Source organism: Brassica napus, chromosome C1 (assembly GCF_020379485.1).
Source record: "Brassica napus cultivar Da-Ae chromosome C1, Da-Ae, whole genome shotgun sequence".
Classification (NCBI taxonomy): Eukaryota; Viridiplantae; Streptophyta; class Magnoliopsida; order Brassicales; family Brassicaceae; genus Brassica; species Brassica napus.
In genome coordinates this window covers 11,068,038-11,092,744 of record NC_063444.1, presented here as the reverse complement: position 1 = coordinate 11,092,744, position 24,707 = coordinate 11,068,038, and the positions used below count along the sequence as shown (strand labels likewise).

Sequence of the window (24,707 nt, the reverse complement as noted above, 5' to 3'; positions counted from 1 at the left end):
TGTAAGTAGCAAGTAATCGAACAAGACAAGTAATTTGCAAGAAACATATTTTTGGACAAGTACTCGAAATAACAAGTATTCGTTTCTGACAAGTCAAGTACAAATCGAAAAATTCATTACTCGTTCAAGGTAAATCAAGTATCAAGTATACGTAAAAAAAGTAAGTATCCGTTTTGCGTCCACCCCTACCGCAAAAAGTAAGAAATAGTGTAATGATTGTTGAAAAAACAAGCGGAGTAATGATTTAATATGATTTATTAGTGTGCTTAATGGACCAATTTTGTTTCGCTTACGTTACATAGGTTGATTATTTGTAAATTTTAATTAAGAAGTTAATATAATGTCAAAAGAAGTTAATATAAAATCATATAATATGTGAACTTACTTACAAAAAGTTAATGTCCGGTTCTTGACATGTGCCAAAGGTGCATAAACACTAGTCCACATTTAATATTAACAAATATTAAGTAGATTTATGGTCATTTGTAAATTAAAAGCGAAGGATTTTTTTTCCAAATTTTTATCATACTTACAAAATTATAAATACTCTGTTTCAAAATAATCCACGTTTAAAAAATCAAAAAGATACATTTTATATTTTAATACTTTTATTAGTTAATAATAGTAAATTGCAAACTTAGTAAAAAAAACTGAAAGTGTAACACATAACATCAACTTTTTACTTCTTTTTTTCTGAATGAATGTCAAATGTATTCCGCAAAAATATTTATTACATCAAGTGTAACAAAGAATTGAAAGAAAAACCAAAAGAATGAGTTAATAAGAAAAAATCGCAAACTTCATAAAAATTAATTGTGTTTATCAAATTTTGATTGGCTAAAAACTAAGAGGAATAGTTCATCACAAAAATTATACATTTATAATTAAAAGATAATAAATTTTATTAATATGTTTGAAAACTCTAAAACATAAATCATTTTAAAACAAATGAAGTATCAGAAACCTATTTCATTCAAGAATGGTTCACAAAATATTTTGCATGAGTTTGATTTTATTTTAGTGGTTTAAACTTAATAAAACATTTTTACTTTAGACTTTTTCTTTGTCCCTCCATTTCTGCCGCCGAAAAGATACAAACTCCTTTCTCTTCTATCCAATGAACCAATCCATTAAAATTCTTTTGAGTTCCTATATAAATATGTCAATCTTAGCACTTCATTATAGAAATCACTATTTACGTAAAAAATCCATAACAATGAAATTTTCATATTCTCTATCCAAACGATTTTCTTTGCCTATTTTGATCCTACAATTCCTCATCATACATAGTGTTTCATCATTAAACCTTACCAATGAGTATCTCAACCACAAATGCTTCCTTAATCAAGGGAAATATAAGTCTGGAAGTCAATACGAGGAAAACCTCAACTGGATCTTCGATGATATCCGTACAAGTCCTTATGCTTTAACCGGTTTCTCACACTTAAGTGTTGAAAAAACACCAGCCGATTTTGTTGCTGTCACTTCCCAGTGTCGTGGTGACATTTATGAGTCTAAATGCCGTACATGCATTGATACCGTAATTTCAGGGGTAAATAAGCTGTCATATATTTAAATATGAAGATTACAATTTTTTGAGTGATGTAAAATGTTATCTTTTAAGCCAAAACATAAATGTCTACGTGAAACAAAAACAAGATTGAAGTAATTTGAAAAAAATATCAGCTGACAAAGTTTGACATTTGTTAAAGATAGGGATGAGACAACTATCTAAGTAGATGGTATCTAGTGAGATCCGCTACGGCACCACTCTAAATATCGAGATATCTGGAAGATCAGGTCTGTATAATTGAATCTCAGATCAATAAATACCGGATCGAGATTCAGATATCTTGATTTTAAAGTCTGGATATCATAATTATGTAAGTATATTTAAAATATATTTTATTAATAACTTTTTGAAAATAACATAAATTTTATAGATAAAAATGTATTTTAAATTATTGTAATATTAATTTTACTTTTTAAAATATTATATTTTATTTTGGCATATTTTGTTTTGTTTTATATAATTCTATAAAAGTTAATTTTAACGTTATTATAAATGTTTTATCATTATTTTTATGAAATTGTGTCCAAATATTAAAATCCATTGCTAGCTTAATATTTAGTTTGATATCTATTATCAAGATCTCACAAAATCACGAATATGATATGGATAATCAAACATGGTTTTTACGGATCTGAATATCCTAATATTTATGATATCCAAATTCGTCTAAATTCTAGTTAGATAAATATCACAATTTATCATGATAAATTGTGTATTAATTGAATTATATTGAAGATGTTTTATTAAATGCTACTATGTTACTCAAGGTTGCAAATTATTTATATAAGGGTGGTTCTTTAAATCCTTAATTATTGACATTCTTCAAATCATCAAAACAATCTTTTGCTATACAAATAAATAGGAGAATAGAGCTTTTACTGAAATATTAAATCATCATTTAAAATGATATAAAACATACATATATATGGTTGTATATTGCAGTTTCGTAAGAGATGTCCGAGTAACAAAGGAGGAATAATATGGTACGATCAATGTCTTCTCTATATTAATACGATCAAAGAAAAAGATCCAGCCCCGACTAATTACAAGAATATTTTTTCTATGCACAACCCAAATAATGTGAGAGGGGATGCAAAACTGTTCGCCATGAGGGTGATGGATTTTTTCTCTGAGCTAACACTTAAAGTCAAGAAAACCACCAAGTATAGCCTCATATTTTACGCGGCAGGGGAAAAGAAGCTCGGAAAAAATAAATTATATGCAATGGTGCAATGTTTACAACTAACAATGGATTGCAAAGGTTGTTTGACTTGGAGTATCTTAAAGCTTTTCGAAAACAACGAGATTAAACAAGGAGCGCGAGTTTTGGGTACGGACTGTGATTTAAGGTATGAGCTATACCCTTTCCTTAGGAGTTAAGCATTTTAAGTTATATTTTTTTTTTTTTTGCTGAAATGTAATATCCATTTATCAATAAAAAGATTGTTTACAAAAAACAGATCCAAAGAATTTGTTTAGAAGTTCAAAATTGAATATTAACTATGATTTTCAACTGACTTGGAATCTTGAGCCTATAACCCAACTGACTTGTTTTCATCCGTAGTATCTGAAAGCTTTTTTTAATGACTTGCTGTATGCTTATGAATGATGTTTGGTAACTACTTACTGAATGATGAGGCTGCTTGTTCTGACTGAGTACTGGCATTACGTTCTCTCAATATCAAATATTTGGTTGATTGAAAAGTGAGTTTGAAAAGCACCAAAGTCATGCTCGTCTAACCTCGTATCTTTTATTGTGCATGGCATGATCTACCAATCCAAGTGTTATCTTCTTTCAGCACCTCAGAACAGAACATGTCCAATAATTTACGTGAATTCAATTCTGTTGAAAACTCTGAACCAGTTGAAAATTAAAATATGTGCCTACAAGTTTCGTATGTCATATCCTATTTAAGAATTTGAGGTTGTTCAAGGTTGAGAACTTGAGATGCTCTTACCTCCGACCTTTCACCACTCTCCAATCAACTTACCGTAAACAAAACCCAACACTCACCCTCCGGTCCCTTGGCAACCAGTTCCTCCCTTTTTTGAGAAATATGTGATCTTAATTACGCAGAATTAATGTGCACAAGCACTAAGAGCATCTTCAAAGACTCTATTTTAAAGTTCTTACATTTGAAATTCTATGATTTTCTTTTCAAAATCAAAATTTCAAACTTAACTTCAAACTTATTTATATTTTATTCTATGGTCTTTATATTTTTTATAATTAATTTAAACCCATAAAAATTTTATAAATAGCTAGCACATATATAAAAAATATTATAACAATATTAATTAATAAAATCTTACACTAAAATATAAAATTATAAATAGAAATACTTAATTAAATATCAACCTACAAGCAAAATACCACATTATTCCATAAAATTATTTCAGTAATGCTCTATTTTGGTTAAACAAAATTTGTTTGGACAATATTTTGGAGATTTTGGAGATTTCAGAGTAAATTTACCAGACTATTAGTGTTGTTGTAATATTTAAATTTGTGTAATAATATGTATTCATGTAAATTTTTTTTAGTTATTAATTTTTCTTTGTAATATTCTTGTTGTTTATTTCTAGTTTTAAATAATATAAATTTTTTTTTTAAAAACTATTTAATTTTATGTGTAAAAATTTAATTTATAAAGAAAAATTTAAAACATTTATGAGATATAAAAATTTAAGGATTAAAACGATAAATAAAAAATGCTTATAAATTATAAATGTAATGTGTAATTAATATAAGGACCAAAATGCAAATGAAAAAATGAAATTTCAAATTTGAAGTTTTGAATAGTGAAACTTCAACTCCCAAAACTTTAAATTTAAAGTTTTGAAGTTTATTTTTAGAGAGTAAAAAATTCCATATTTGATGTTATATAGTTTCTTTTGGAGATATTCTAAATCCACGTATAATAGTAGCAAATTTTAAGTAGATTTGTGGTCATTTGTAAATTAAAATGCGGAAGCTTTTAAAAAAATTCTTATTATACTTAACAAAATTATAACATACTACGTTTCAAAATAATCCATGATTTTAAAAAAAAAATACATTTTACATTTAATATGTTTATTAGCTTTTTTAAATGTGTTTATTAGCTATTAATAATAAATTATTAATTTTGTACAAAATTGAAAGTTTAACAAATAATAACATACTTTTTTACTTGTTTCTGATTGAAGGTTAAATTTATTGCATAAAAAATATTTATTACATCAAATGTAACAAAGAATTGAAAGGAAAACAAAAAGAATGAATTGATCAAAAAAATGGTAAACTACGTATAGGTTAATTTGTGTCTTCGGATTTTGGTAAGCTAAAAACTGCAAGAAATAATTAATCACAAATTAATGCATTTATAATTAAACTTTAATTTGTTTATTAATAGGTTTGATAACTCTAAAACATAAATTGTTTTTAAACACATGAAGTATTAAAAATCCTATTTAAGCAAAAGACTGGTGCACAAAATGTCTTGTATCAGTTTGGTTTTATTTTTAGGAGTTTAAACTTAGTAACAAAATTGAATTTAGACTTTTTCTTCGTCCCTCCATTTATGCCGCCGAAAATATGCAAATTCTTTTCTCTTTTATCCAATAAGCCAATCAATCAAAATCCATCTCAGTTCTTATATAAATATGTCAATCTTTACACTTCATTTATAAAAACCACAATTTACTTAAGTGAAATAAAAATCTTTAATAATGAAATGTCCATATTCTCTATCCAAACAATTTTCGATCCCTATTTTGGTCATGCAATTCCTCATCATACAAAGTGTTTCGTCACTGAACCTTACCAATGAGTATCTCAACCACAAATGCCTCAATCAAGGGAAATATAACTCCGGAAGTGAGTACGAGAACAATCTCAACTCGATCTTTCATGACTTTTCTACTAGTGATTATGCTGAAACCGGTTTCTTAGACGCAAGTCTTGGAAAAACGACAGCCGATTCTGTTACTCTCACTCTACAGTGTCTCCAGTGTCGTGGTGACTCTTATAGATCTAATTGCCGTAAATGCGTTGACACTGCAATTTCGGGGGTAAACGAGCTGTATATTTAAAAATAAAGATTATGTTTTATTCAGTGATGTAAAAGTGTATCTTAAAATATAAATGAATACATGAAACATAAGCCAGATTATTGTAATTAGAAAAAGTATTAGCTGAAAATGTTTGACATTTTTTAAAGATAGGAATGGAACAATTATCAAATATCTGGGATCCGATGTGAGATCCGCTCTGGCTCCACTCCAAATATTCAGAAGGTCTGATATGTATAATAGAATCTTGGATCAATATATACTGGATCCAGATCCAGATATCTTGATTTTAAAGTCTAGATATCATGATTCTGTAAATATGTTTAAAATATATGTTATTGATTGCTTTCTAAAGATAACGTAAATTTTATAGATAAAAGTTATTTTTTAATTATTTTTGTAATTTTACTCTTACCCTTTAAAATATTATATTTTATTTTGGCATATTTCGTTTCATTTATATAATCTATAAAAAATAGTTTAATATTATTATAAATATTTTTATCATTATTTTTTGAATTTGTGTCCGAATATGAATATGCACTGCTATGTTGATATCCATCATCTAGATTTTCCAAAATCACCGATCCGGATATGGATAGTCTAACATGGTAATGATGGATTCTGATATCCTAAAATTTCTAATATCCAAACTCTTCTCAACCCTAGTTATATATATCACGATTTTTTTATAAATTATGTAGACTTAGAATTATATTAAAAATGTTTTTTATTATATGCAACTATGTTACTAAAGGTTGCAAATTACTGAAATATCAAATCATAATTTAAAATGATTTAAACATACATGCTGTATATTGCATCTTCGTAAGAGATGTCCGAGTAACAAAGGAGGAATAGTATGGTACGATCAATGTCTTCTCTATATTACTACAATCAAAGAAAAGAGTCCATTCAAGATTAATTACGAGAACATTTTTTCTATGCACAACCCAGATAACGTGAGAGAGGATGCAAAACTGTTTGCTATGAGGGTGAGGGATTTTTTCTCTGAGCTAACACTTAAAGTCAAGAAAATCACCAATAATGGTCTTCTCAATTTTTACTCGGCGGGAGAAAAGAAGCTCGGGAAAAATAAATTATATGCAATGGTGCAATGTATAGAACTAACAAGAGATTGTAAAAGTTGTTTGGCATGGAGTATCACAAAGCTTTTTAAAAACAACGACATTAAACAAGGTGGGAGAGTTTTGGGTACAAATTGTAATGTAAGGTATGAGCTATACCCTTTTCTTAGAAGTTAAGCATTTTTAAGTTATGTTTACTTTTTCTTTTTGTTGCTAAAATGCAATATACATATATCAATAAAAAGAGTGTTTACAAAAGAAGATCCAAAGATATTCTTAGAAGCAAAAATGACACATCATTTGTTAATTTTTTTTTAATTCGAATAAATTTAACATTTATTCAAAACAAAAGTTTAAAAGATCAAAACTGAATTTTCAAAAACAATGATTTTCGAATGGGTTGGAATTCTTGAGCCTATAACCCAACTGACTTGTTTTCAACCTCAGTATCTGAAAGCTTTGCTTTGATGACTTCAGTTGATAGTTGATATGATTATGAATATGATGTTTGGTAACTCTCTTACTGAGTGATGAGGCTACTGGTTCTTACTGCGATTAAGGTTTTTTCCAGATTAAATATTTGGTTGATTGAAAAGTGAGTTTAACAGGCACCATGTCATGCTCATTTATCCTCGTATGCTTTATTGTGCATTGCATGATCTACCAGTCCAGCCCAGGTTCATCTTCTCTCAGTAGTTCTGAGCAGAACAATTCTCATAACTTACGTGAATTCTAAAACGTTGAACCAGTTGAAAATTAAAATTTGTGTTCACAAGTGTTGTATGTCTTTTATCTGAAACAATTTGGTTATATATAATGACATGTGTTTCATTGTATGAGCATCAAAACTAGCTAGTTTTAAAAAATAAAAACATGAGTTCTAATATCATTGGTTATTGAAAATTATGACATTTTTTCATTAATTTAGAAGCCATTTTTAGAGCTAAATTTTGATATATATAAAAATTAACATATATTTTATTTATATTTTATAGTCTGCAATCAGAGATTTATTTCATTTGGTTTTGACATAAAAAGATATTTTATTAATATTTGTTGTTATTATTAATAATTTTTTTTATTTTAATTTTGTATTTGTTTTTATTTCTGCGTAATTTGTTTTTAATTTTCATTTCAATTGAATATTTTATTAATATATAATTTCAAAATTGTAAAAGAGTATAAGATAAAATTAGTGGGATAGAATGTTAAATTTGATTAAAATCATTATAAGATATCTCATCAAATGGAGGTACTAGAACTTGACACATGTCCAATTTTTTTAAAACAATGCATTTAGTAAAGTGTCTGAATGTATTATAGGTCTTGTCTTCGTTTGGGCTTTGTTTTTAGAATTTAATGCGGTTGGTTTCGAGTTGCTCAAGCGTTCTCTGAACGGTTAGATTCATCCTTAAGGTTCTTATCATTCTTTGGTCTCCGCCGTTTGGAGACATATATGCTTAAGTCGGCGTCACAATTCTGTTCCTTGTTGACTACATTTGAGCGTGAGTCTTATGAGACAAACCCATTCAATGCTATCATTCCTGATTTTCTTTTCAATTTCTGTTTTCCCTTGAAATTTTGTTTCATTTTATGAGACAAACCCATTCAATGCTATCATCCCAAAAAACCACTATATTAAGTATACCACAATTATTATTACATGATAGCAACTATCAAGAGTTCAAGACCAACAATAGAGAAACTAATTTGATAGTACATTTCACCAAGAAAAATATATATAGATAGTTCTTACACATTATTATAGTTAATAAAACAAACTTTGTTTATAGATCTATATCATTTAAAAAAACTGATAGTTTTAACGAAACAAGCATTTGGTTTTCATAATTTACATTGTTTTATTTAAAGATGGTGGTCATTACAAAAATGTTACATTAAACAAAATATCAATTTTAATAAATTAGTAGAATTTTAGAAGAAACTAATATTTCTCAAAAGCACAATTTATTTTCATAAACTCCTAACAAAATTCAATAATCTATATTATTCATCACTCAACGTAGACCATGAAATAACCTACTAATTCATCTTATACAATTACTACATTAAATCAATAAAAATAACAAATTTACCATTAACACTGAAAATTCATCACACATTATAAAAATAAATTAAACAAACACTACTATCTTATGCATAAACAAATGTATATTTAAAACATCAAAATCGACAAAACAATATGCAAATGTTCATAACACAAATATAAGATATTCTGCACGTAACGCGGACTGTCCATAGTAAAAATAAAATAATTGTTTGATAACTTGGTAAATAAACCTTAAAATTATCCAAAACTAATATGTAAAGTATAAAAGTTGGCAATGTTATTTGAAAGATACATAACAGTAAAAGCTAAAAGATATGAAACTTTAAATATAATGTTTTGAACAGTAAAACTTCAAATATAAAATTTTTATTGTCAAAATATTTGAAAATTTAAGGTTGTCTTTAGATATTGTTAATATGGATTGTTAATATAGACTGTTAATATGGATTGTTAATGATATTATTAACTAGGGGTCGCGCGGAATTAGGATTTGTGTTAATTTATTTGTTATTCTTGTTTTGTTATTGGTGGTAGATTTCTTTTGTAGTTCTGTCATTCGGACCGTGATAGTAAATTGCCGTGGTGAGATGGGGTTGGTTGGTCTCTTTTGAACGTTTATAAACGTGGTGAAGGTATGAGTATATGGATGTTGAAATATAGGAAAAATGTGTTAAAAAGGTGGTTTTATTCACCACATACGTGTTACTTATCAAGTTGTTGTAGGTTGACATACGGAATGTGGGATTGTCCAATAAGGGTAAATAAAATTTAGTCTCAGTGAGCCACAAAAATTGTATGTCATTCAGTTTGTCAAGATGAAAGCTAAGCTAAGAATGAAGATGAAGTATAAAAGGAAGCTAGAGTAAAGAGTAGAGTCATGCTTTGTATGTTAATGTTAGTAGACTCCATGAGTCTCGAGTGACCGTTTCGATCAAGCATCTTGTAATCCATTTCTGATAATAATAAATAAAGGAGTAAAGAGAAATCAGCTGGTGGTTTTGATTGCAAGTTTTTAAAATAATGGAACTGGTGTATAAGTTTGTTGTTGATTTCATTTATATGACCACCAAAGTAGTTTAAGTAGACTATAAACAACTGTTTCAGAATATATAAACAAACGTATGTGCGCAGTAAGTGCAAATACGTTTTAAATTTATATGGTGGGAGTTTAAAACAAAGTCGAGGAAAGCATAAAGTGAGACTTTAAGATAACAAATACCAGCATTAAAATGGAGCTTAATAAATATATAAATCAACATCTGTGTGGAATAAGTGCCAACCCGTATTTAATTTCCATGGTGGAAGTTAAAAACAAAGGTGAGGAAACCATAAAACTGAGATTTTTAGATACAAAAACATCATTTAAATGGAGCTTGAGAGAAATACCAGACATGTAAAACAACACTGCAATGAGCCAAAAGAGAAAGAGTGAGGTCTCAAGGTCAATAGATTAATCAACTATCCGGTGCATGACTTCTTTGGGGGTGTTTGTTGCATGCAACTTGAACCGGGTCTGCATCTAGAACGCTCCCCTCCCAATTGTGTTGTGCAGCTGAAACTTCTCATGGGCTCGCCTGGTCCGAAGGTTTTCCATCAATTTTGTTGCTCTGGACATTACCACTTGACCTTCGACCATCAGTGCAGTTGCAAGAGAGACATTTAGCACCAGGCATTTCATCTCCTGGAAAATAGTTCCCTCTCTGTCCATTTCCCTTATAACATGTTAATGCAGAAGAGTGCAAAGTTATTAGTTTAATAAGGCTTACGTGATTTGCGATAATGGCATATCAAAGATGTGTGACACAGTGAAGGTCTGATGCTTTGTGGAAAAATTGAACTTTAGTAGCTCAGCTGGAACTTGTATGTTTTCCCAACACTTTCTTAGGTAAAAGGTGGAAGCTCAAGGGGGTCGCCAACACCTGCAACCTGCTTAGCAACAAACATTATGTAGATCCCTTTCTAGTAAAAAAAAATAACGTAAGATAAACACTACAAGAAAACATCAAGGATTCTGAGGGAAAAAATCGTCGGAATTTCGTCGGAATATCGTTATTCCGACGCAATTCCGACGAAATACGTCGTCGGAAATAATTCCTCGGAATTTCTTTTTTCCTCTGAAATCCCTCGGAATTTTCCGACGGAATTCCGAGGAAATAAATTTCCGAGGAAATTCCGAGGATCCCTTGTTTGTCGGAAAAGTCCTCGGAATATACCGAGGTAGAACTTCGTCGGGATAATTCCTCGGAAGTTCATCGATCGATGCGTGTTTGGACATATATACATCGATCGATAGGAGTATACCGACGGACTTTTTCCTCGGTTTATTCCGAGGAACTGTTCCCTCGGTATATTCCGAGGGATCCGTTCCTCGGAATTTTCCGAGGGAGTTGTCCCTCGGAAAATTCCGAGGGAAATGTCCCTCGCTATATTTTTTAAAAAAAACGGATCGATCGATGCGTTTTTGTTCAAAACGCATCGATCGATGTAGTGAAAAATATAATTAATTTCCTCGAAATGTAAAAAATATTAATTTTTTTGAAAAAATAAAATTTCTGAAATTTAAATTCGAAAATATGAAATTAAAAGTAAAATTGAAATCATACTAATTAATATTCAAAGTTTCACAAATAAAAATAAAACATTCCGAGATTGGGGAAAAAAAAACTACGGGTCTGGCACGTCCGGGAACACCTCGTTCGGGTACATCCTCTGCATCATCTCCATCATTTGCTGGTTCAGCCTCCTCTGTGCCTCATAGCCCGCCTGTTGAGCCGCCATCTGGGTCTCCAACAAAGATATTCGATCATCTTTGTCCTTCAACTGAGCCGTAAGTACTTCTGGATCAACAAAGGGCGGTGGTGCAGAAGAAGGAGGAACCGACCGGGTGCGACGACCCAAACCGAACAAACGTCCCTTCTTCTTTGGAACCGACTGAATAGAAAAAAGCCAAATTTAGAAATTTAAACCAAGAAATAAATGAATTGAACTTAAAAAAAAAAGAACTTACGGATTCAACGATTTCGTTGATTCGAAACCGGGACAAGTTGGTCGAAGCCGTCGAAGCGTCATCCTCGGTTTGAAGCTGAGACACTTCGTCTACCACCTGAGTTTGGACCAGGTCGACCACGTCCCTCACAAGACCGTCATCAATCTGGCCGGTCTTCTTGTTGGTATACGCCCTCCTCATTAGGGCGAGATCATCGACCGGCTCGCCATCATTTTCTTCCGCCTTGAAAAAAAACATAAAATTAAAGAAACATTAGAAATTAGAAGAAATGCACAATAAATTTAAATTCTGAAACTCAAATAATTGAAGAAAAAGCGGTTGAACTTACCATGCGATCTCCGAGAGTGGCAATAGATTGAGCACCCAAGTTATGCTTGTAGATGCCCTTCCCTTTACGGTCGCTCCTGCGGTTGGTGGAGTTGGTGGAAGAAGTTTCTTTCGTCTCCTCCTTATCCCAATGCGCACACAACTCCTTCCAGACCGTATCGTTCATCGACTTTGGGACCTTTTAATTAAAAAAAAAGAAAAAGTTTAATAAATTAAAAAATAGTTTAATAAATTAAAAAATTGTTTAATAAATTAAATCGAACCTTATTGATTTCCCACTTCTTCTTCCACTCGTGGATCTGCTTCCCATAGTTGTCCATTACTTTATGGACGAAGTGGTGATAGATAAAGAGCGTCTCATCGGAATTCCAGTTGAACTCTTGCTGAAAAAAAACACAATTAGTAGAAAATTTATATTAAAGATTAAAAATATAAGTAAAAAATTAGAATACTTACCGCAAACTGACGAAACCACAGAACCTGCTTGTCGGTTGGGAAGTGAGTGAAAGTCGGATGTCCACTGTCGAGGGCCGAGTACATCATACGGTTGATCCATGCGCTGATCCCGTTCCCGGATCGGTTGAACCTTATTAAAAGAACAAACGGTTAATAATGAATCCAAATTTAAAGAAAAAAAATGTTTAATTACCATGTTTGACCCCGTCCATGTGGATACGGAGTGAGATACGGAAGATGGTCACGACCGGGCTGTTGAACCAACTCCGCAACCCTCATCACTCCCGGAGGACCCGGAGGAACAGGAGCGGATGCAGCAGCGGGAGCGAGAGGAGCATGAGCGGGTGCAGCAGAGGGAGATGTATGGTTGGAGCTGTGGGGCGAAGGGGAATCCTGAAAATGGCTGGAATCCCGAGACTGGCTCCCCGTACCACCACGACCACGACGCTGTCGAGGCCGGGTCTGATCATCATGAGACCTGTAAATTAAAAAAATATATTTAATAAATACAGAAATATATAAATTAATTTTTTTTATTAAAAAAAAATCCCAAATAATTTAATCACAGAAAAAGATTTATATATATTAAATTTTTTTAATAAATATATAAAAATAGTTCTAATAAACAAAAATAGTTTTAATAAATAAAAATTGTTTAATAATTACAAAAAATAGTTTTAATAATATATATATATATGAAAAATATTTTTAAATCCCAAATAATAGTATTTAATCACAAAAAAGTTTTATAGATATTTAAAATGTTTTGTAAAATCCAAAAAATCGAATTTATATAGAATTTTTTTTTGTAAAATCCAAAAAATCGAATTTATATAGAAAAATCGTTTTGTAAAATACAAAAATCGATTTTATATACAAAAATCGATTTTATAAATACAAAAAATAAAAAAATTATAAAAAAATTCTAAATCAATTCAACAAAACAAATTATTCAACCAAATCACAATTCTAAACCTATTATACAACCAAATCACAATCCTAACCAATCACCCTAACAAAAATCTATCAAAACTACACAAAAACCTAACAAATAGAACCTAAGAGAGTGGGATAGGGTCCTTACATGATTTGTGTAAGAGAAGAGGGAGATCGCCGGAGATATCGTCGGATTTCAGGGGGAAATCGCCGGAGAGGAGGAGAGGAGGCGCAGAGGAAGAAGAGAGAAATGGGGAAGAAGAAGGGGCTCGTGGTTATAAAACCTAGGGTCCGACGGACATTATCCGTCGGAATTCCGTCGGAATTCTAATTTCAATTTTCGCGAAATATTTGCCCGGTAAAATGAAAATATTCCGAGGAAATTCCGACGGATAGTAAAATATCCGTCGGAATTTCCTCGGAATATTCCGAGGAAATACCGAGGAACTAGTGTTTGGGGTTTCAAAACATCAATTTTTTTTGCCGTATTTCATTTCTTATACAATTGTAATGCATACCATTGAGGATTCTTTGTATACATGAGCATAAACCATGAAATAACAAATTTCAAAACTAATTGAAAGTATTCCCTTTACCGTTCGTTAAAAGGTATAAGTGTTTCTCTTATGTTGCGAGATTTCGTTCATACAATCGGAAAAGTGTTAATTATACGGTAAGGAACAAATTTTTGACTTCATAATGAACGTAAGACACTTAATAAGGGTTATATAGGTGTTATTCAAACGGCAAAACGTTGTTTTCGGTTTAAAAACCCTATTTCCTCGGAATTTCCTCGGATTATTCCGAGGGAACTCCGAGGAAACCCTCTTCTTCCTCGAAATTTCCTCGGAATATTCCGAGGAAATTCCGACGAACTAGTGTTTGGGGTTTCAAAACGTAATTTTTTTAAAAAAACGCATCGATCGATGCGTTTTTGAACAAAAACAAATCGATCGATTACTAAGATGGCCCGGGCCGTAAGATTGTGATCGATCGATGAGAGTATCCCATCGATCTATCGACAATCTGAATTGTTCCTCGGAATTTCCTCGGAAAATCTTGTATGTTTTTTTAAAATGCATCGATCGATGCGTTATAGAACAAAAACGCATCGATCGATTACTAGGATGGACCGGGCCGTAAGATTGTGATCGATCGATGAGATTAACCCATCGATCTATCGACAATCTGAATTGTTCCTCGGAATTTCATCGGAAAATCTTGTATGTTTTTTTAAAAATGCATCGATCGATGCGTTATAGAACAAAAACGCATCGATCGATTACTAGGATTTACGGGGCCGTAAGATTGTGATCGATCGATGAGAGTAACCCATCGATCTATCGACAATCTGAATTGTTCCTCGGCATTTCGTCGGAAAATCTTGTATGTTTTTTTAAAATGCATCGATCGATGCGTTATAGAACACAAACGCATCGATCGATTACAAGGATGGACCGGGCCGTTAGATTGTGATCGATCGATGAGAGTATCCCATCGATCGATCGACAATCTGAATTGTTCCTCGGAATTTCCTCGGAAAATCTTGTATGTTTTTTTAAAAACGCATCGATCGATGCGTTATAGAACAAAAACGCATCGATCGATTACTAGGATTTACGGGGCCGTAAGATTGTGATCGATCGATGAGAGTAACCCATCGATCTATCGACAATCTGAATTGTTCCTCGGATTTCGTCGGAAAATCTTGTATGTTTTTTTTAAAATGCATCGATCGATGCGTTATAGAACACAAACGCATCGATCGATTACAAGGATGGACCGGGCCGTTAGATTGTGATCGATCGATGAGAGTATCCCATCGATCGATCGACAATCTGAATTGTTCCTCGGAATTTCCTCGGAAAATCTTGTATGTTTTTTTAAAAACGCATCGATCGATGCGTTATAGAACAAAAACGCATCGATCGATTACCAAGATGGCCCGGGCCGTAAGAATGTGATCGATCGATGCGTTATAGAAACAAAACGCATCGATCGATGCGTGTTCGGAAAACAGAATTATAAGGCAAAACCCGACCTTTTTTGGATCTAAACCTTAGAACTCTCATCCCCTCCGATTTCCCCTATAATTCGCCCCCCCCTTTCTCTCTCTATAATCATCCGATTTGAACAATTTTGGGCTCTATTCCACTTGATTTTTCGAGCTCTACCTGATTCCTACACTCGTCTTCACCCTAAGACAGGTATACTCCGCGAATCTCCACATTCTGAAATCGTGTTCTTGAGCAATTTTTGGGTTTTGTGAATTTCTTATTTCCGTGTTGATTCCTTGATCAAATATGCATGAAACAGATGTTTAAACATGGAATAGAACACAATTGTCTGTGATCAACGAGTTTGGAACATGATTGAGATGATTTAGGGATTGAGAATTTTTTTCAATTTCGTTTTTTTTATCACAACTCGATTTCGCTTTTCATTTTCATGTTGCTTTGAGTTCTTAATTGATTATAACCATGTTGAGAGCAATGATTCTATTTTGTAGAGAATGAAGCGCACGAAAACATCAGCAAAGAAAAACACACAAGAAGAGGGTTCGTCTCAGCGAGAGAGCAAAGGCCAAAGAAGTGGGATAAGTCTGATACCACCCACTACAACAACATGAAGAAGGTAGCCGTTCCGGCTACACAACTAGCATGTCCTGAGACGATGACAATATTGGGAATCAAAGCAGACATTGAAGGACTGTTCCAGAACATGGGTCTAGGCCAACTATGCAACCTCAAGGAACCCACTTATCCGGAGTTGGTACGCCAGTTCATAGCATCCGCATACGTCACCCGTCCCGATGATAGCCATCAGGAAGGTTTTCTGGCATTCGTAGTGCAGAAAGTATACTATGAGGTATCTTTCACAGACCTCTGCGGACTATTTGGATTGAGTGCGGGGGAGAGGACATATGGTCTTTATTGGACTTCAGAGCTGTTGAACTTCTGGGAAACGATTGGCACAGGGGTTTATAGATCTTCTCAGGCAAAGGAGTCACTTATCCGGAGCCCAGTACTGAGATATGCGACACGCCTCATTGGCTCATTGCTATACGGGACAACCACAGCCGCATCAGTCACGCAATGGGAGTTGTGCCTCCTGTACCAAGGTGTGAGGCATTTGCTACCGGCATTTGGAAACTCTACATTCCCACCTGCTACTGCCTTCAACATGGGAGCGGTGCTGGCCGCAAACTTAGCAGGATACAAGGGGAAAGTAACCAAATCCAAGAGCAATGCATGTGGATTTGGTGCAGTGATTACTCGGATCCTTAGACATGTGGGTGTAGACTGTGAGAACCACCAGGTAGCACTGGACAGATCGAACAACATTGCTTGGAACTACCTGGATGTCATTTCTCTAGTAAGTAAGGAGTTCATAGCTGGTCCCCACTCGAGGATCGATCGGGATGGTCCTTACGTCTACGTATTCCAGGACCGAGCGAAGAAAACACTCTACTGCCACCTGCCTCAGATCGGCCTGACTGCTCTACTTTCAGAGGCTGCAGTTGAGTTTCTACCCCCTGCTACCGCACTAGTAGACAAGCCATCCTTCTTCACGCCAAAATATCAGACCAAAGGCAAGGGCGTGGTTGATGAAGAAGGACAAGATGAGGCTGCACAAGCCATTCCAGATGATTCACAACCCCATCAGCTACTCCCATCAGACTCCAGCCAGTACAAGCTGCAAGAGCTTCCACCGAACGCCACTTCGCGCCAGCAACAACATTGGAGAGATCAGAGCATAAAGACAAACAACGACATGCTACACAAGATCTGGGCTGCCATTTCACGTATCAGGCCGTGTCGTTGCCAAAAGGATGATGTAGTTCATCGGGACAACTCTCCATCCAGCTCTGGTTCGGGTTCGAGTGGTACACACATGGTAAGAAAGAGGTCCAAGAGACCCAACGATGCAGGAACATCTGGAGCAGGAGACGAGGAGTAGGAGCTATCACCGGCTATTTTATTTTCTTTTCTATTCTAACGTTTTATGGTCTTATTTTCTGTTAATTTTGAACTGAGTTTTTTTTTAGGTTTCTTAATTATGAGTTCGTATTTCTTTTACATGGTTTCTTTGTTTTATTTGGTTGTGTTTTGTGTAGCTTTTAATTCGTATTCAGCTTTGCCTTGCTAGATAAACCAAATAACTATTATCCAAGGAAAGAGGTTATATCAAGTGTTCCTCGGAATTTCCTCGGTATTTCTTAAAAAAAAAAAAATAAGTTCAATGGTAGTCTGTTTCCGAGTCATCATCACCAGATGAATCTGAATCTGGATCTTGGTGAAACTCTCCAATTACTGGTTCATCCTCTACGTGAACGACGGCTTCCTCTCCAAAGTCGGTTAAATCGACTACAAGGCCAACTCCAGCTAAATCTTCTGCTGCACTACAGTTGCCGGATGTGCTTGGTTGTAGTGGGTCTTCCAGCTCAGAACTTCCCTGAACTCGGCCTCTCGGGTTGAGTCTTGTAACAGTAACCCATGGATCATCTCTGTTCCTTACCCGGGGGTACTTGATATAACAAACCTGTAACATTTAGAAAAATTATAAATTAATACACATGATGATGAATCATTCTGAATAATTAACATTTAATTACCTGATCGGCCTGGGAAGCAAGAATGAAAGGATCATAATATTGCAGCTTTCGCCTCGAATTTACTGATATAACACCAAATGCATCTGTTCTCACACCTCGATCTGGGGTGTTGTCGTGCCAATCACAATAGAAAACAGTACAGCGCAATCCAACCATGCCCAAATACTTGATTTCCAAAATCTCATGTATGTGTCCGTAGTATACATCATCTCCTGATGCAGAACAAACGCCAGCATCATAAGTCGTACTCGAACGTCTCCTCTTCTGAGTTGTGAATGCATATCCTCGAGTACAAAATCTCGGATATGACTTCACAACAAAGTTTGGTCCAACGACCATCTCACGTATCCAATCGTCAAATGTTTCACCTCTGGCCAAACCAGCAGACACCTATTAATAGCACATATATATATATTATATCAATAAATGTGAATTAGTATAAATATGTGATAAAATATATTTTAATTTGTTTAAAGCACTCACATAAGTAAACATCCATCCAGTAAATTCTCTCTGCTTCATTTCTTCTAGTTCGTCCTCTGTGGCGTATCTATACTCGAACCGCTTTTCTGCCATGAAAATCCTGTATATGATGACAATAATGTAATTAATTAAGATTTAAATTTCAACTTGTTAAAATAAAAATTTGTAAGCTCATTTATTTACCTCTCATATTGAAGAACGTCTTCGCAGTTGGTGAGCAAATATGTTTGCAAATGACTGCGCTCCTGCTCAGTAAGTCGACGGTCCTTTGGTTTTCCGCTAAGTCGTCCAACGTCTGTGAAAATGTCTGGAACCGTAACATGATATGTTGCCCGTTCGCCTCTATCATCATGCCGAGCAGGTCTTCTGTTTTTGGTCTGAACTTCTGCTGGAAAGTAGTACTCGGCAAAGTTTGAAGTTTCTTCATTGATCATCTGTGCGACTATAGAACCTTCCACCCTACTTAAATTTTTCACCATCTTCTTCAAATGGAACATATACCGCTCATACAGATACATCCATCTATACTGCACAGGACCACCAAGTTCCAATTCTCTTGCCAGGTGAATAACAAGATGCTCCATAACATCAAAAAATGAGGGAGGAAATATCTTCTCAAGGTTGCACTGAATCACGGCTATGTTAGTCTTCAAATTTTCAATACCTTCAAGAGTCACTGATCTCGTGCATAAATCGCGGAAGAAACCACTTATCCCTGCAATTGCTTCATGAACATTTCGTGGTAATATTTCCTTGAAGGCGAACGGAAGGAGGCGCTGCATCATTACATGGCAATCGTGGCTTTTCAAGCCAGTAAACTTTCCTTCCTTTCTGTCGATACAGTTACGCAAATTTGATGCGTAACCGTCTGGAAATTCCACATCGTTTGAAATCCAATCAAAGAACGCATCTTTTCCCGCTGCATCAAGTCGGTATATGGGAAAAGGAGCCCTACCATTCTCATCAACATGAAGTTCTGAACGAGCACATATATCGACTAAATCCAGTCTTGACTTCAAATTATCCTTTGTTTTACCTTGAACATTAAGGATCGTGTTCATGAGATTGTCAAAAAAGTTCTTCTCAATATGCATGACATCTAAATTATGCCTTAGCAGATGATCCTCCCAGTATGGCAGATCCCAGAAAATACTTTTTTTGTGCCAGTTATGTAGTTCTCCAACAGCATCTACCGGAAAACGCTCATGTCCACCGACTTCTGGCGTCCTTTCTGCACCAAAATCTCTTAGTTGTATCTTCAAATCTTTCCCACAAATTTCCGGAGGTGGACTGTCAAACACCCTCTTGTTCTTCGTAAACAAATTCCTACTCCTACGATATGGATGATCAGGTGGTAGGAATCTCCTGTGACAGTCAAACCAACACGTTTTCCTTCCGTGCTTTAGTTGGAAAGCATCAGTGTTATCTTGACAATATGGACATGATAGCCTTCCATGCGTTGTCCATCCAGACAACATACCATATGCTGGAAAATCACTTATTGTCCACATTAGTACTGCCCGCATTTGAAAGTTTTCTTTACACGAAACATCGTATGTTTCAGCACCTTGAGCCCATAGTTGTTGCAACTCATATATTAGTGGCTGAAGAAACACATCAAGTGATCTCTTAGGATGCTCTGGTCCGGGAACGAGAATCGAGAGAAACAAAAACTCTCGTCGCAAGCACAAGTTTGGGGGGAGGTTGTATGGTGTAAGAATGACGGGCCATAGAGAATACTGTCTTCCACTCTTGCCAAACGGACTGAAACCATCAGTACATAATCCAAGGTAGACATTTCTTCTCTCATACGCAAAGTCGGGATACTTTGATTGGAAATGCTTCCACGCTTTTGCATCTGAAGGATGTCTGATCTCACCATCTGTTGAGTGCTCCGCATGCCATCTCATTGGTTGCGCTGTGCGTTCAGACAGATACAACCTCTGCAACCTTTCCGTCAAAGGTAAATACCACATCCTTTTATATGGCACTGGAACTCTTCCAATTGTATCTTTATAACGAGGCTTTCCACAAAATTTGCATGTAACCCGCTGTTCATCCACCCTCCAATAAATCATGCAGTTGTCGCTGCATACATCTATTACCTGATACGATAAACCAAGACCAGCTACGAGTTTCTGAACCTCGTAGTATGAACCAGGAGCTACATTATCCTCGGGTAGAATACCTTTTACAAAATCAGCAATCGCATCCACACAGTCTTCAGCCAAATTATAATCTGTTTTAATGCCCATCAATCTTGTAGCAGATGATAAAGCTGAATGACCATCTCTGCAACCTTCGTACAATGGTTGCTTTCCAGCATCCAACATATCATAAAATCTCCTAGCTTCTGCATTGGGTAAATCTTCCCCTCTAAAATGATCATTTACCATCTGCTCAGTACCTACACCATAATCTACATCCGTTCTAATTGGTTCTTCTAATCTAACCGCTGGCTGAGGTTCACTAGTACTACCATGTTCATAATCAGTTTCCCCATGATGATACCAAATTTTGTAACTTCGTGTAAACCCACTCAAATATAGATGAGTCCAAACATCCCACTCTTTAATAACCTTTCTATTTTTACAATTAGAGCAAGGACATCTTAACATACCTGTTTTTGCTTCCGGTTGTCGGTGAACTAACCCCATGAATTCAGTTATACCTCGTTGGTATTCTTCCGTAAGCAATCTCGTGTTCGGATCCAAATGAGGTCGATCGATCCAAGAACGAAAATAATTTGAAGAAGACATATTTTTTATGAATCAAATTCGTGTGTAAATAGAGTAAGAGGGAGGATGAAGATATGAAGTGAATGAAGAGGAAGAGGAGTGCTTGTATTTATAGTTTAAATCCTGCCGACATACCGAGGAAATTCCGACGGAATTCCGACGGACAAAACTAGTTCGTCGGAATTTCCTCGGAATTTTGTAAAATCCCCCAACGGCTCTCCAACGGCTATAATATTTCCTCGGAATTCATCGGTTTTTTCCGAGGAACAGAGTTTTCCTCGGAATTTCCTCGGAATATTCCGACGGACTGTAGTTTCCTCGGAATCCCGTCGGTATATTCCGAGGAAATTCCGAGGAAACCCAATTTTGTGTTTCCTCGGAATTTCCTCGGAAATTCCTCGATATATTCCGAGGATTTCATTTTCCGTCGGAATGTCCGTCAGAATATCGCTGTTTTCTTGTAGTGAAAATGATTTTAAGGGGACACACCATGAACTCGACGACTTCTGCCGCAAGCACACTAACTTAGACATCTCTTAGTCAAACAACACAAACACAGCCGAGTCTGTCGCATCTGTCATGGAAATTTCCACACGATACCTTAAATTTGAAAACGAAAAAAAAAGGTGTAAGCTGTGATATGGGGATTATAAAAAATGAGGTAGTATTTAAAGCGTTCAATGTAGTTAAGGTCCGATTACGGCGCTAGTGTGACATGATGTACATGTGAATCAAGATAGGCCACGCTGAAGCTTCCGAGAACATTTTGAGCATGAAATGTAGACCCAGCCATTGGTTGTTTCAATATTTGGACTACGGTTGAATCTGACAGCTTGAAGTGGGTGATAGTTCTTGCAACATGAAAGCCACTGATCTCCTAAATGTCTCCCTCTTTCAGAAGGTGTTTGAAAGTGTGAAGCCGGTGCACCCTTGCAGCAGTGTGGACTGTGGGGAGTCAAAACATAATACACAGTTTATAAGTATTTGAAAAAATCTTAGACAAAAGTAGTAGATTAGTCACAGATCTATCTATATATCTGGTTACAAATTGTAACAATACATGGCATACATATCAAATAAAAAATTACTTGAGCTAAATATTTATAAGTATTTGACAAAATCTTAGACAAAAGTAGTAGATTAGTCACAGATCTATCTATAGCTGTCAAATGGTCCGTCCATGGTCCAAATGGGCATGACCAGTTGGACCATTTCAGTTTTGGGCACTAATGGGTGGTCCATATTGGACAATGGTCCAAACAAATGTCCAATACCAATAGAGACCATGTCCAAATGGGTATGCCCATGGACACCCAATAAAATTTATAATTATTTTTTAATTATTAGTCTAGATCTTATTTCTAAAATTTTGAAATTATGTTTACTTTCCAAAATTATAAAAAAAAAAATTTCTTGTCAAAACTGTAAAACTATGCTTTCCTTTCAAAATCGAGAAATTTCATTTTTCCGTCGAAACCGAGAAATTACGTTTTCCCGCCAAAACCAGAAATTCGTTTTCCCGCCAAAACCGAAAATTGTGTTTTCCCGCAAAAAACCGAGAAATTACGCTTTCCCACCGAAACCGAGAAATTGTGTTTTCCCGCCAAAACCGAGAAATTGTGTTTTCCCGCCAAAACCAAAAATTGCGTTTTTCTGCCAAAACCGAGAAATTACGTTTTCCCACCGAAACCGAGAAATTGCGTTTTCCCGCCAAAACCGAGAAATTGTGTTTTCCCGCTGAAACCGAGAAATTGTGTTTTCCCGCCAAATATTTTTGGCTACATAAATAGAATGAAGGTAATAGCTGTAACTACTTGTGAACGAACAGAGAAGATGTTACTACATAGACAAAGTAAAAAAATGAGACAAACTTACTCATCAAGAAGCACTATGTCAACTCCCATCAGATCCCCTCCTTTCTTGACGTTGCGTGCTTCCCCGAAACACAGAAGACGCGCTACCACCGTTTGAGAACAACAACTGGGCTTCAAATTATAGAGAAATATATGGGATGAAATCATAGTTGCTGCTTGTGTGTGTGAGGAGGCAGAAGGTTGAATCGAGTGAAGCTGTGAGATTTCGAGAATTCTGCATCCCTATTTATAGTAGTAGAAATTAGGGATTTGCGGTGGGGCTGAGGTCATGGGAAACTAAAAGCAACGTCTTGGGAGAATTTGAATGAAAGAGTTAGTGGGTAAAATTTATGAAAAGGATTCAATGAGGACGAAAGACGTTACAACTCCAATTTGTTATCGCCGTGAGTGAGGAGGATGTGATCGGGCGAAGACAATCAAAGAAGAAGGGTTTCAACAAATGGGCTTTGTCGAGGTTTTAGAGTTAGGCTGCTTTGTTGAATTTGTTGGGTGAGAGATTATGAAAAGGATGCAATGGTCCAGCACATATGAGTTACAAAATCAGTCGATGTCTTAATTTTTTATAGTGCCAGGTGGCGCAAAAACCCCCCACCCTTCTTGCTGATGTGCTGGTCTGAGAGAGCAGATATCTCTACTTTATTAATAAAGATATGGATTGTTAATTGCTAATATCTATTTATTTAAATATCATGACAAGTATACATTTTAAAATATATTTTGTAAAAAAAAATATTATATATATATATAAATAAATTTAAAATAATAATATTAGTTAAACTAATAATCCAAACTCAAGAAACATAAATCAATCTTGTAAAGAGAGTCTCTTATAGAATGTGCATCTTCCATTACACTATTTCCAACTCATTTCTATTTCTATTTCTATATTTTTTAGAAACTCTGTTATACAGGTGAAAATGTTATAACGTGTTCCTTTATTTATAAGGTTGGAAACAAAAAGTAATTTTTTTCTATTTTTTCATCTATAAATAGGAGCATTATAAAGATGGACATTGGAGATGCCCTTGGCTGAGTTTTCACACAATTGGAAACCCAAAAATTAAATGACGTCACCGGATGACGTCGGCCTCCTCTCTCTAATCGAATCCTCCCACGCCGGCGATATCTTCGCCTCGGTCTCCGATTACCTCCGACCTTTCTCCACTCTCCAATCAACTTCCCGTAAAGGACCCAACACTCACCCTCCGCTCCCTCGGCAAGCAGTTCCTCCCTTTCCCCAACAAATCGATCTCGCTTCTACCCAAACGCCTCTCCGCCGCCGCTTATTGATTCCGACGAGGAATCTCGCGATTCAGCGAGAGATCTCTTCCAAGCGTACGAGCTATGATTGGATTGCTTAGAGTCGTTCTCCGCGCAGTTAGCTTGCAAGCCTCACACCGTTCAGCTTCAGCGACTAAGAATGGTTTACTGTCTCGATGCTTGGGGGTTTCACGAGAGTGTTAACATCCAAGCGTTTAAGGTTCTG

General features: G+C 35.0%; 2 protein-coding genes and 1 long non-coding RNA gene across 3 annotated transcripts; 2 read left to right on the top strand and 1 right to left on the bottom strand.

The window, feature by feature from the left end:
* The first annotated feature begins 756 nt into the window (after positions 1–756).
* LOC106371703 (putative cysteine-rich repeat secretory protein 37) lies at positions 757–3,003 on the top strand. Its single transcript, XM_013811800.3, has 2 exons — positions 757–1,552; positions 2,516–3,003. Exons 1-2 carry the CDS (start codon positions 1,118–1,120, stop codon positions 2,951–2,953), a joined length of 873 nt encoding a protein of 290 aa, XP_013667254.2. The 5' UTR covers positions 757–1,117; the 3' UTR covers positions 2,954–3,003.
* Positions 3,004–4,347: 1,344 nt separating this feature from the next.
* On the top strand, positions 4,348–10,114 carry LOC106371712 (putative cysteine-rich repeat secretory protein 37). Its single transcript, XM_013811812.3, has 2 exons — positions 4,348–5,637; positions 6,462–10,114. The coding sequence occupies exons 1-2, from the start codon at positions 5,285–5,287 to the stop codon at positions 6,889–6,891; spliced, it is 783 nt and encodes a 260-aa protein (XP_013667266.1). The 5' UTR covers positions 4,348–5,284; the 3' UTR covers positions 6,892–10,114.
* LOC111201887 lies at positions 10,110–23,878 on the bottom strand. The gene is made up of 4 exons (XR_007318428.1): positions 23,223–23,878; positions 22,049–22,292; positions 21,837–21,947; positions 10,110–10,711 (listed from the first exon to the last, which is right to left on the bottom strand). It is a non-coding gene; the product is annotated as an uncharacterized LOC111201887 (long non-coding RNA).
* Positions 23,879–24,707: the final 829 nt, after the last annotated feature.